The 12770-nt window shown below is 44.9% G+C and overlaps 2 protein-coding genes across 6 annotated transcripts in view; one reads left to right on the top strand and one right to left on the bottom strand.

Annotated features, from left to right (window-relative positions):
• The window catches only part of LOC109454136 (uncharacterized), a 54242-nt gene that overhangs the window by 28080 nt on the left and 13392 nt on the right, over positions 1 to 12770 (top strand). Inside the window, exons 4-5 of the mRNA XM_088792678.1 lie at positions 1272 to 1464; positions 2337 to 2424. The gene's annotated coding sequence lies outside the window, so the exon portion shown is untranslated. The remainder of the gene's footprint in view (positions 1 to 1271; positions 1465 to 2336; positions 2425 to 12770) is intronic.
• PDE5A (phosphodiesterase 5A) overlaps positions 2307 to 12770 on the bottom strand; it is a 109812-nt gene continuing 99348 nt past the window's right edge. For all 5 annotated transcript variants that reach the window (XM_019744515.3, XM_019744519.3, XM_019744520.3 and 2 more), the window contains 4 exons: positions 11100 to 11163; positions 9712 to 9786; positions 8275 to 8358; positions 2307 to 6438 (listed from right to left, as the gene is read on the bottom strand). In XM_019744515.3, the coding sequence (XP_019600074.3) occupies positions 6301 to 6438; positions 8275 to 8358; positions 9712 to 9786; positions 11100 to 11163 (361 nt within the window). In that variant the 3' untranslated portion in view covers positions 2307 to 6300. The remainder of the gene's footprint in view (positions 6439 to 8274; positions 8359 to 9711; positions 9787 to 11099; positions 11164 to 12770) is intronic.

Raw genomic sequence — 12770 nt, 5'->3', positions numbered from 1 at the left:
AGTAACTCCACCGGTGGTTATCAATTTAGTAACAAAAGTCTGGTAACTGACTTGTTTTTCACTACGGAAAACAAGCATTTTTGTCTAAAAAATTGTTTTATTCAGTTTGTCATTACATCTTAAATTTCAGCTCTTCTCCAACTGAGAATTTCTAAAAATGCTGTGTTGATTTTTCTATTGTCCTTCACTGAGATGACCTTCTCCTTTCTTTATAAAAAATCCAATTTTATGTCAAGTGGGAAAGGCTGGAAAACTATTCTTTTGGTCAGTATCTACTGAACACCTTCAGGGTACGTGAACAAATAACAGATGCTGGCAGCTTGGGGGGAATGTGTGATTCAGGCAGGTATTTCTAGGGCAGGGGAGAATCATGTATGTTGGAAGGCCGAGGGGTTAGAGCCAGAATAGAAGAGGCAACAGAGGTTTTGAGAAAGGAATAAAGAGGGGACACAGCCCTGCCATCATCTCCCAGGAAGTGTCCTCCTCCTGCTGACAGACTCAGGAGAGCGCCCGCAGCACCGGCGTCTGTTGGCTGCTCTGGAGAGCGTGCTTGTGGCTGAGGTTACCGCCGACTGACTCTGCCTTTCCTCTTTGGTCCAGGCAGTGAGACCCTACAATTCTCGACCTGTAGAGCTAAGTGGTAAAGGTGGAAGCTTGTTTCTTGCAGGATAGGTGGTGTATGAAGGCTAGAAACACTGCCGCTGGGTGAGGGGAAATGATAGCAAGTGAACTGTGGCTCTGAGAGTGGTTGATGGAGGAGATAGTAACGTTGACAGCGGTTGTGGCAGCCCAGGTCCGTTGCTTTCCCCCTTAGCCATGTAGTCTCCCCTCGTAGGTTAGAAAGAGGAACCGCAAAACGTGCCACGGGGAATGCTGTCAGCAGGTGGAGTCAGCTTAGTTGCTGTTTATTTTACACACACACACTCACACTCACACACTCACTCACACAGTCACACAGACACACACTCAGACACACACACACACACACACACACACTCACAGTTAAAATGAGGCAAACCGGAAAAGGGAATCATGCATGCCATTTAATTTGTCAGATTTAATTCAAATTATTATTATTTTGATTCCATTCATAACTCTTGTGGATTTCTATTTTGAGCAGATGGTTTCTGAATTGGAAACGTATAGGATTTTTTTTTTCTTTCAAGGCTGAATGTAGCTTAAAGTTAGAGTTCTGAGTGTTTCTGGTAATTTAATGTTATGTGCCTTGGAAACAGAAAACCGTACCCTGATATTTGCAATATCAAACCTAGGCTTCTGTTTGCTGAGGAGGCAGCACAGCTGACAGCAAGAATGTGGGTTCAGAAGGGCTGACAATGGCTTCTCTGTCCTCCCGGAGGAACGAGGTCTCTGTGGTCGGAATATTGAGTAACAATGGGAGACACATGGGGTGATCACTGTCTGTTTGGAGGAAATCATGAAGACATGACCCCTGGATAACGGGAAGTAAGTCCTACTTCTCCATTGATTTTTCCCCCCTTTGTTTTTCTTTAGCTAGTAACCATGTTTTCAAAAGCAGTTTGTTCTTTTGTCCCAAGAGAGGATGAGCTCTGGCGCTCTCTGGTGGTCAGAACATCTAAAATCCTGTGTTAGGTGAGCTGTCGTTTTGTTTGCCTTCAGCTTTGCGAATTAGCACAGCCTCTTTATTGGGCTGGTCTAGAACTGAACAATTACATAGAAAGCCGGCGCGCGCTGAGCTGCACCTGCAGCCTGTAGGCCAGCAGCTCCGCAGCTCAGGTGTCTGGGGCCTGGGGGCAGCAGCCATTACAGCTGAACCAAAGCGTGTGAGCTGTGAGCCTGCTGCGCGGGGCAAATCTCGTCTCTGATGCTTCTAGTGAGCCTGTCTCATCCACTAAGAGTGGCTTTGGGACCTTTTACAGTTAAAATGAAAAGAGAACTGAGTGGAGTAAACATCTGCTTTGAAAGTAGACAGATCTGGGCTCGGACCCAGTTCCTGCCATCTGGCCAGTATTTCACCCCTTAGTGTGGGCTCCTCAGGCAACACCAGGCTGGTACTAACCGCCCTGCATAGACTTGCTGGGGTCTGGAAGTGACGTGTGGAAAAGGGTGCCCTCTGGATGGTAGCGAAGGATATGAATAAAAAGACTTACTGAGGGAGTCTAGGCTACTGAGAGGATTCTGCAAAACCTCATTTTTCTCGGCTAAAGGACCGCAGGTTAGCTTGACTAAAGCCCCTCCAACTTTCAGGCCCATTCTCCTGCCTAAAATCCACATCCCCTAAGAATCCCCCACCGTAAAACCCCTAATAATCACATCAGACTCACACCTACTCGTTCATTCTTTTTATTTTTACAAAGCACGGCAAAACGAGGACACACTGACAGGTGAAGAGTTGGCACAGTGGACACCACCCGACCATCGCGTGGCTTCACGGTGATCGTCCAAGTAAGGGCTGCTTACGTGATTGTCTCTGAGACGCTTCTCATGGGGGTGGGGGAGAGGAGAGACAGAAATCAACAGTCACCAGTATTTAAAATGACTGAAAAGCTAGACATAATGTACATAGTAACTCCTTTATCCTAGTACAAAAATAGTGCCAGAAACTATATATTTGTTCAAATATATTGAAAAGGTCTAAGAATACAAATAGGTATTAACAGTGGCCAGTGATTCATAAGGTTTTCTTAGACTGTAATAGAAATTTATATTTTCAGCTATTTACATCCCGTTCAGTCACATTCATTCAGACGTTTACACAGGCTTTTGAGAAGTCTATGGACGGGCAAAGCGAGCCTCACTCCTTTGTTCCTCGCTCCCTGTGATGGAGCAGAAGGGTCCAGAGTGACAGCTGAACAGACTAGGACTGCTGAGTGATCTCTACCTGGCTAGCGCGGGGGAAAACAACGCACACTGTGGAACGCGTGACTCCGGACGGCAGTTGCTCTGTAGACGAGCGAGCCGCACGCCCTCAGCAGCTGAGCGAGTCATCTTTGCATGGCCCCTGACAGATTCTTAGTACGTTCCAGGCAAAGACTGTCCTTGGGAAGCTGCATAATGCATGATACAGAGGAAGACAGAAGCGCCATCGTAGCCGAGGTGCTCACGTTCCATTGGCAGACTGTCTGCGGAGGCTGACAGCGGGAGGTCACTGCGCTGTCCCATGGTGGGGACAGTGCCTGGCATGTGGCAGGGACTCGAGCAGATCCATGCGCGTCTGATACCACGCAATTCAATTCTAGCGCCTTGTTGTAACTACAGTTGTTCCCTGGAGAGGATGGCAGTACATGTGGCCCCCTCTCACCGTGAGTCGCCCTTGTAAACACAGAACACAGCACTAAGCTTGTGATGGCCTGTGAAGTTCTAGGGGTACAATGTGGTGACTAATAGTCAATGGAAAACCAAACTGAAGCTCTAGCGTTTGTGCTCTACGCTGGGAATAACGGCGCTGCACTGCTAGGCAAGAAAGTCTCTGCGACCAGGCTCCTCCCACATTCACACGCGTCCTGCCTCCAGACCTGCTCTGCTGGTGGAGGAAACGGGTCTCGTAACCAGTAAGAGCTCGTGGTGACATCGCCATCCAGGGTCTGTACCACAGAGCTCTGAACCGCACACTCACCAGCCGTCTACGTGAGAAGCCAGATAAATGTGTTCTTTTGTTTTTCAGTGTTGGAAACTCAACCTAAGAAGTAACATGTGGGATTAGGTCACCAAGCTCTGTGGCCCCATGTCCCAGTGTGACAGTGGTTTCCAGGGCCCAGCAGGGCCGGCACAGGAGCTGTCTGCTGTGACTCCTCCGTGACATGTGGCAGAGGCTTCCATCCAGGCACACCCCCTTAATGGCACAGTTTGTCCAGACGCACGGACATTCAGTGACCTACCGAGTTCACACAGGTGTGACGGGCCAAAGCCAGTCCTGAAATATCCAAGGCCAGGCAAGTTCACAGACCTCTTTTCAACAACTTAGTAACATAGTGGGGCCTTTCGGGCTGAAAACTGAATTGAAATGGAGTGATGTTACTCAGCTATAACAAAAACAATCTAATCAGGTACACAGGCGACTTCTTGCGAGTTACGGGCGATATAAATACAGGGTCAGGTGGGTAGGACTGTAAGGACAGTTTTTTCCAATTTAAGAAGATACTAGAAAGGAAATATTCACATAAGAATGAAGACTCTGATTTGTGCCCATGTACCATGTATTAAGCCATGTATGGAATGAGTTTCCTAAAAATTATTTGAACAAACTAACCAGTCCTAAAGAAGTACTTCTGTATGAACTAAAACACCCAACAATAAAATAGGCATGGCATTGCCCAACTTCTTTCAATTTCTAAACTAGTAAAGTAAAATCAATCATGATCTAAAGGTAAACCAAACAATTTCTAATCTAAATATGTCTTTTTGCTTGTTAAAATGACACACATACCTATATCATCCATTTAGTCTAGTATGTTTTTAAAAATCTCAGCGACATGTATCAGAAGGGTCTAAACAAACTACTAAAGTGTGTGACAACAGATTTTAGCATAACTGCTAAGTCACATGTGTACAGTAAAAAGATAGGTTATTAAAGACTGTTATTCTTCACACAGTTTTCTGCACTAAGGAACTCTGTGTATACCAGTATGTGGGCACATTATTTCAGTGACAGTCTGTAATTTACACACCAGTGCCACCAAGAGGGACCTTACAGATCTCATCTGTATGACATAAAGTAAAAATAGAATAACATCCTGAAAATACAAGTGTTGTGACAATAATACATATAGCATTAAACGGTCGATAACTTTCTAGACTAGCCTTCACTACTACAAAATAACGGCCATACAATTTGTTTGGCCCACCCACTCCCCTTTTACCTGACTGGTAAGAATAAAGCTACATCATGTCAAGATACAGATACACACTGCACTTTAAAAACTTAACAAACGTGTTGAATTTTAGGCAGTTTAGAGAAAAATGATACGAATGGAAAACATGTTTTAGTGAAAAGTCTCTGAGAAGGCTGCATTCCCATAACCCCGAGATTTTTCCATCCAAGCTCAGAAACTTTTGGTGGGTGGGGAAGGGAATTAACACATCTAACAGCTCTCTTCCTACTCACACTCCCAGGTATCGGGGGCAGATATTCCTGTCCCGCAGCAGTGGCCTGACTCAACTTCTCCACTGCTCAGTAAATCATGTTAGGAGCACACTTGTCGGGAATACCAGTGAAATGGGCTCCAATTCTAAGCACACGTTAACGTTTTCTAAACTACCGACAGCTGTGAGAAGTAAATGCCACCACCTGCAAGCAAGGGCCAGGTCAGGGGACATGCCCCAAGCGCTGTGCCTCAGGGGTGACTGGTCCTATAGACCAACAGGGCAGCCTGTCAGTCACAAACTCAGTACAGCCTCACGTTTCTTACCGGATGCTCCCTCGATTTAATTCTTGACCCCAATGCCAAGGACAGCCTTTTGCTGTTTATATAATTAAAGCTTGACTCTGTCCTTCATTTGACAAAAAAAAAAAAAAAAAAGGGTTCGTTTTGTATCTTCTCACCTACTGTCGTATCTCACTTCAGGTCTGTGCTCCAATGATCACTGTTTTCTTGCTTTCCTGCTGAGACTTAAACTGTTCACTTATGAACGATGGTTTGGAAGATGAACAATGAGGAAGTCACATAAAAAAAGGAATCAATATTCGAAACACTGTCTCTCGGAAGTGTCTTCCAATGGAACTGACACACATTCCATTTCTGGGTCCCACTGGTCTCTCAATAAAATCAGTGATAATTCAAGGACACTTTTGCTTTACAAGACTGCCCTGCAGTACCTTCCATTTGTTTCAGAGTTTTAACTTTTTTGTTAAGGTGATACATCGTTGATAAATGTCCCTCTTCCTCCTAAAATCCACTCAGCCCACAATTTTTCTCTACCCTCCGAAGATTTTAAATGGCACAGATCATATTCAATTTGCTCCTAGCCTATTTTCGAGAAAGAAAAGATTCCAAACATTCATGAAAGACTGATAATTCCAAAAACACAAAACCAATCATTTAAACTCTCCAAGCAAAACCCCCACCCCTAGGGCGAGGATGCAGCCCGCACCTTCAGTGCACAGGTGGCTGAGGCGTCCATGTGTCGGTCAGCGCAACTCAGTGGCATAAAACAAATACACAGAACTATGGAAGGATCCCCTAAAGACACTGTGTGCTGTGCTCTCGAAGTTGTGCAAAAATAAAAATACAGCAGTGGAAGCACACACCACACCTGGACAGTGCCCAGCACCCCGGGAGGATGCAGACGTGCGTCTGGAAGCCACGCTCGCACGGGTGGACCTCAGCTGCGCTTGGCCTGGCCGCTGGCCCCGTTCACCAGCGTCTTCTCCTGCTGCTCAGCCAGCGCTTGCCATTTCTGCCTATTCTTCCTGCAGCCGTCCAGCAAAGGGAAACAGTCCTCCGAAACGTGGGTCAGGGCCTAGGGAAAGACAGGAAACGCGCCGTGAGAGGGCAGGTTGGGAGGGAGCAGCCGTCCCCAGGCCGGCACCCCAGGGCCACACATGTCCCACAGGCCACGCTGGGGCTTCATGCCACGTGAGCACACGCAGGTCACTTAGGACTTAGGAGAGCTTCCTCTTAGGGATACAGACCCGAGCGCACACCCTTCAGCCAACGTCACTGAGCCCTGCAGGTGGCCGTGTGGGGCCGCTGGGCAGGAGGCCCTCCCTGACCGGGACTAGTGGGAGCGGATTTGTTTTGTGCTTTTCTACAAAAAGGTTTTACACAATGTGCTTACATCAGTGTTTATCCAAGAATATAATAAGCATTAGCTCATACTTCTGTATGGAATTATTATTTAGCAATTATAGTGCTACAAGTATTTTGATAAAACAATGTTCACTGCAGATTTCTTACACTAGAGAAACACTGACTTACGTATCCAACAAGGTTATGGAACTTGTGTTACTATCTTGCAGAGTTTAACGATGTCAGAGAAAAACGTGACATAGAAAGCTGCACATTATGATGTATTATGAATTGTAACGAGCGATTTTTGTTCACTGAAAATGGCAGCGTGTACACACTGATATGTGAACAGTGGCTCCCCAGATAGTGGAATGGTAAGTGATTTTGTCTTTTTGTATAATGAGAACATTATTACTTCTGTAATAAACACTAGTAAAAAATACCTATCAATACGCATAGAATTTAAGAGCAGATTCAATGAGATGGATCCTTGCACACAAATGAAATGCAGAAAGATCACCTCTGTCATGGGTGATCTGTTATTTGGACTCATTTCCAGAAATGAGAGAAAACCAAGAGTGACATTAGTGTCTTTAGCTGAGGAACTACTAGTCCTGTCACTTAGGAGAGTGTCTGCCACGGAAAGAACAGAAATTCAGGGGTAGTGGGAACTGTTAAGGCCACTTCTGCAAAGAAGCAAACAAGCAGCACAGTGGAGACGGAGCCGCCCGGGCACGAGGCAGCCCCTCGCCCCTCCCTCTGCGTCTCCGGTCCTTTCCTCTTTCCCTCAGCGGCTGCAGCTTCTTTATTAAGTCCCTTTGATGGCTAGAACCCTGGACTCAGGAGAGAACTGGACTCCTGATGGCCTGCCCGCCTCGGGCAGCTATTCCATCCCTTGGAAGACGAGCTTCACACTCAGTTCCTGGATCTGGGAAATGTCTGGGTATAAGATTCCCGGGTTTCCCCTGGAATGGCCTTGACATTGTGGTAAGTTCACGGTAAATGCTCTTTCCCAGGATGAAACTTAAGACAGTTTCCTATTTAAGCTCTTAAAACTAGTTTATATGTTTATGGCCCAAGTTCAGCATCTACTTTCTGAACTTGGGCCATAAACATATAAACTAGTAAACTGGATGTTTTAGGGAGAATTCTTTACCTAAGAAATAAAAATCCCAACCAGCAGGTGTATGTATGGAAATGGAAACTTGCAGTGTTCTTCCAGCCTCATAGAAAAGTGTTCTTAACATTAAAGCTACAGTATACAAGAGAGGTGGGTAATTACTTTTCTTTCTTTAGGCCAAAACTTCCACTTTTTAGTGCTAACAGAGTGTGCACACAATATTCCCTATGGCAGTTTGCCAGAGCTGAGCACACAGTAGGTAGTTATACACCGATGAATTCAAGTTTTTGACACATTGTAAATATGTGTTCCTTGTTCAATGCACACAGCATGTTCACTGGCGAAAGACACGATAAATATAAGCCTAGCTTCAGTCACTGCAGCTCACGCTAGGTTTTAGTGCATGCCACTCTAAGTGTAACAAGTCAGTAGTTTTCACACAAATACCTCATACAGCTGCAAGCAGATGGCATCTATGAAACCGACTTGCATACTTGGGATTTTGTTTTTCTTCTCCCTGTTCATGAGATCCTGAAAACACAGAAACAGAGACACAGATGCATTTGCTGGAAGAATACAGCACATTGGCTCCATGAAGACGAGTTGCCGGGGCAGCTGAGCGTGGCCTGATACCGGCCCCCCTGCCTCCTTACCTTTGAGGGCTTCCCGCACTCCCCAGGCTCAGGGACGTCCTGATCCTCTGCCCTCCATCCTGGCTGTGACAGGCCCCACACCTTCCCCGGAACTGACCCCTGACCTAGAGCTGACCATCGACCCTGAGCCGACTGCTGACCTAGAAGTGACCACTGATCCTGAGCCGACCTAGATTTGACACGGACCCAGAGTCGACCTACAGCTTCAAGTTCACTGGTGACACAGAATCAACCAGTAATGTATGTTTGGAAACACACAGGCTTTGAATCACCTGCTGACATGGAAGCAAACACCCTCCGTGCTGGAAGGAGGCGCTGAGGCCACAGCTCATCACAGTTCAATTCACACAGAGAGCGTCTGAGGGCGGACTGTGCAAATACCACTGCCGCTCATCCCAACAGCTGGTGACTGGAGCACCAGACGAGACAAGCCCAGCATGCCGGGAGGCAGCGAGTCTGCCTCCGTGCTTGTTTAAAGTGACGCAAACTCCTTTGCCGTGGCCACCATGCCACGCAGCTTCTGAGCAAGCCCATCTTACATGACAGACGCCGGAGTGACTGAGAGACGAGTGACACACAGGATGTGTGCAGTGGGGGACACAGAGCGGGGGGGGGGGGCTGCACACAGGAGGGGCCTCTCTTAACCATTGCACGTTCTCTGCGTCGGAAAACATGACTGCTGCATTGTCAGCCACACTCGTTCCAAAAGAGCAATGGTTTGAGAAGAATCTTTTTTTTCTATTTCACAGATCCATCCTCTATGTAGAAAAGAAATCTTTGAAAGCTGTGGGCCCTTCAACACAGCTGTTCAGGGAACATATCCTAACAAGATAGTGAAAACAGGCACACATTTAACACAGATGTTTGTCGCAGTGTCATCGTAAGAGTGAACACTGCAAACATTACACCAAAGGACGTGAGCATGTTATAGTTACACCTACTTCTGTACTCATTATAAATAATGCACGAAAGAGCTTCTGTTAGAATGAAAAGTGGCTCATGACATTTAAATGGAAAAAGCAAATGATAGAAAAGTAGGTAGAATATGACTCAAGGCGTCTTTTTTATTTGCTTTTGTTTTCTGTAATAAACATGTATACTTCTAATGAGAAAAATGTTTTAAAAATCAAAATGAGAAATTGCATCCCTAAGTAAAGATCTCATTGAAGCATAGAAAGTTTACAATAGAAAAGTACTTGAATAATTCCTACCAACAAGGTGTCATACTTACAGTAGGCTCTATGTTGAGTTCTTTTCTCTCTTTGTCTCCTTGGTCAAAAAATTCAGTCGCTACAAGCTCTGCTATCTGAAAAAAATAACACAGGAAGTTTTGGCAATTGTAAACAAGACTTTGAATGGAGATAATGCAATCTGAAATCTGTAGCTTTCAATCCCATCGGTAAAATTAGAATAAAGTAGTAACAAGGAGTAGAAACTGTATTTCATTTGCTTTAAATGCCAGCCTAACCACAAAGGCTAGAGTCTGTAAGGACACAGAGAAAAGTAACATGTTATTTCAACTGGAGCACTTAGTGGGAACAAAGTAGCGAGTCCCGTGCACTTAGTGGGAACAAAGTAGCGAGTCCCGTGCCACGAAGAGCAGGGCCAAACAGGTGCATAGGGTGCAATCCACAGACACGCCTTCTAAGTTTTTCAATCTGCAGGCTCCTCCTCCCTTTTTAAAAGCAGTCTTTCTAAGTTGGTTGTTGTTGATCCTAACTATCTATCAGGTAGAAGTTGCAAATATTTTTACCAGTTTCTCATTGTCTTTTACTTTGCTTATAGCGTCATTTGCCACGCAAAGTTTTTATTTCTTTCATTTTTATGGATTCAGACTTATCAATCTTTTCCTTTATTGCCTTTGCATGTTGAGCCCCAGTTAGAAAAATTTTCCCATTCCTAGGTTACATAAGAATCCACAAATGTTTTTATTTAGTTCTTGTGTGGTTCAATTCTCTGCACCGGACCCTATGCACCATTTAGAATTTAAGTGTGCAGAGTGGATACGATTTTGTCTTTTGCCATCTGGCTATGGAGATGGAAAAATCATCCTACCATTATTTAGTAAAAAGCCTATTTTACCTCAGTTAGTTCAAATGCTATCTTCATTACATACTAAATGTTCTATGCAATTCCCAACGTTCTGTGCAATTCTGTAGAGTTCCACGGGTCTGTCACCTATGCCAAACTGTTTTAATTATAGAGGCTTTCTGGTATTGCTTTGTCTGTCCGGACCCCAAACTCGTCACTCCACCTTTTCAGCATTTGAGTCAGAATAAAGAAAGGATAAACGAAAATACAAATCCTTCCCTCTTCCATTATTAAAAGGATTTGCTAAAAACATCTCTATGTGAGGCAGAGTAGTTCTGCAATTGAAACTTACCAACAGCTAGGGTTTTGCTGTGTTAAGATAGATATTCTCTTAATACATCTTACAAATATTATTAGGTGCTAATGAATCTTCTAAAAAAGAAATCTTGTTTATGTCCAATTATGTTCTTTTAATACTAAACAATTAAACAAAAAGTTCTACAAATACTTCCGAAGCTCCCTTTAAGAATAAAGGATTGTCTTATTTTGACTTTGTAATAGTGACTTCTGTGTCACTAAGCGACATACCCGTTGTTGAATGGGCCAGGGCTTTGTAATCGCAGAGAGATCGCACGCCGTCATCAGCATCGCTCTGTTACAGGAGAAAGGTGCCCAGTAAGTCCTACTTACTTTGATGCGAACATAGAACCTCAGTAAATAGCTACTAGTGAAACAACTAAATTAAACCCTCTGAACTACAGGAGGGCAGTTTATAAAGACTAAAGAAACAGAATTTATTTAGAAATGGGGATGATACTGTGATGTCAGAGGGTCATGGTTTACCCAGCGAACGATTGGAATTTGCCCTCCAACTGCCTCATTTAGACCCAGATGGCACAGGAGAAATTATTAAAGTTTGAGCAAAACTTGCCTGCTATTGCTATATTTTTTTTTCACGCTGGTATTCTACTCTCAGGGGCAGTATGATGAAAACCCATCGCTTACTAATAATGCCGTTAAAAGATAACATCGGATATCCTGCTGTACGTCCTGAGAGCAGGAATTACAGTGGGTGGCCTAGCTCGCTCCCTCATGCAGTGACTTCCATGGGAAAAGCAGTGTCTGCCAGAGAAGCCGAGGGACAGAAACAGGAGGACAGTGCTCTGGGTCCTTCTCTTGCTAGAGCAGAGGAACCGGGCTGCCCCTAGAACTTAGTACTGTGACTACTGCCTGAAAATGGCTCTGTTTCCTGTGCAGTGTTTCCCATGTCCCATCCAAATATGTGCCATTTAATCCTTTTAATTTGAAGAAACAGGCAAAAGGCCATCGCTGTGATACAGACACTCAAGATAAAGGGCAATCACTTGTCCCTCTTGGAAAACCCAATCTAAATGTACACAGGTCACAAAGAAATTGGTTTTCTGCCGCTATTCCGTCCCTTACACCGACTCTCTTGAGAGAGGTGAGTGCAGCGGACTGTTCTAAACACTGTTTAGACCAGGCGTCTCCAAACTTTTTTCAACGTTTTTCACCAAGGGCCATATGCGGTAAAGTACACAAACAGCCAGGCCACTCATTCGAGGTGAAGTATGTATTGCCTCACCTGGTTTATTTAAGTAACTAAATATATTTTTGGAATTTGCTGTGGGCCAATTAACAATGGATTGCGGGCCGCAGTTTGGACACCCCTGGTTTAGACCTTTGCATGAAGGGTTTCAATAACATGCCTCCCGCAGCGAACGCTGTACCTATACAACCTTAACCCAGTCAGCACAGCAAAGTGTGCAAGAGGTGACGTTGAGCACAGACCCCCAAGAACTGCTTCCCGCAGCCACAGAGAGGAGGACGGGACAGGTGAAACTGAGGCACACACTTGGAATTGCTTGGATTTCCTTTTTGTTATTAAGAGCCGTGCACTAATCGCAGTAGCATATCTACACTTTTCTAAGGTGCTGTTCAGGAAAACGTGTTGAGACTATTAAGTGAAGCTGACTATGGGACAGACAGCTGGGCGCTTGTGTATTGTTTCCTTATCGTGAGCATCTTTGAACGCCAGATAAAAATCTACTTATAGAAATGCTGACTTCAGAATCTAACAGCACTGTCCTTAGTATCGTACGTCTTTACAATTGCCTCTTTGTTCTTTCTTATGGACGCGTTCTTGCCAGCAAGGTAGTCATGGTGATAGCGAAGACGGCACTCCCGGCTGCTGGAGGGGCCAGGCCAGGGCTTGGGGAGGAAAAACAAGAACCTGAAAGC

This window comes from Rhinolophus sinicus, chromosome 15, assembly GCF_057876585.1.
Source record: "Rhinolophus sinicus isolate RSI-liver-muscle chromosome 15, RSI-T2T, whole genome shotgun sequence".
In the NCBI taxonomy this organism is placed as follows: domain Eukaryota; kingdom Metazoa; phylum Chordata; class Mammalia; order Chiroptera; family Rhinolophidae; genus Rhinolophus; species Rhinolophus sinicus.
Note: the sequence above shows the minus strand (reverse complement) of the source record. Positions and strands in the feature narration are given on the sequence as shown.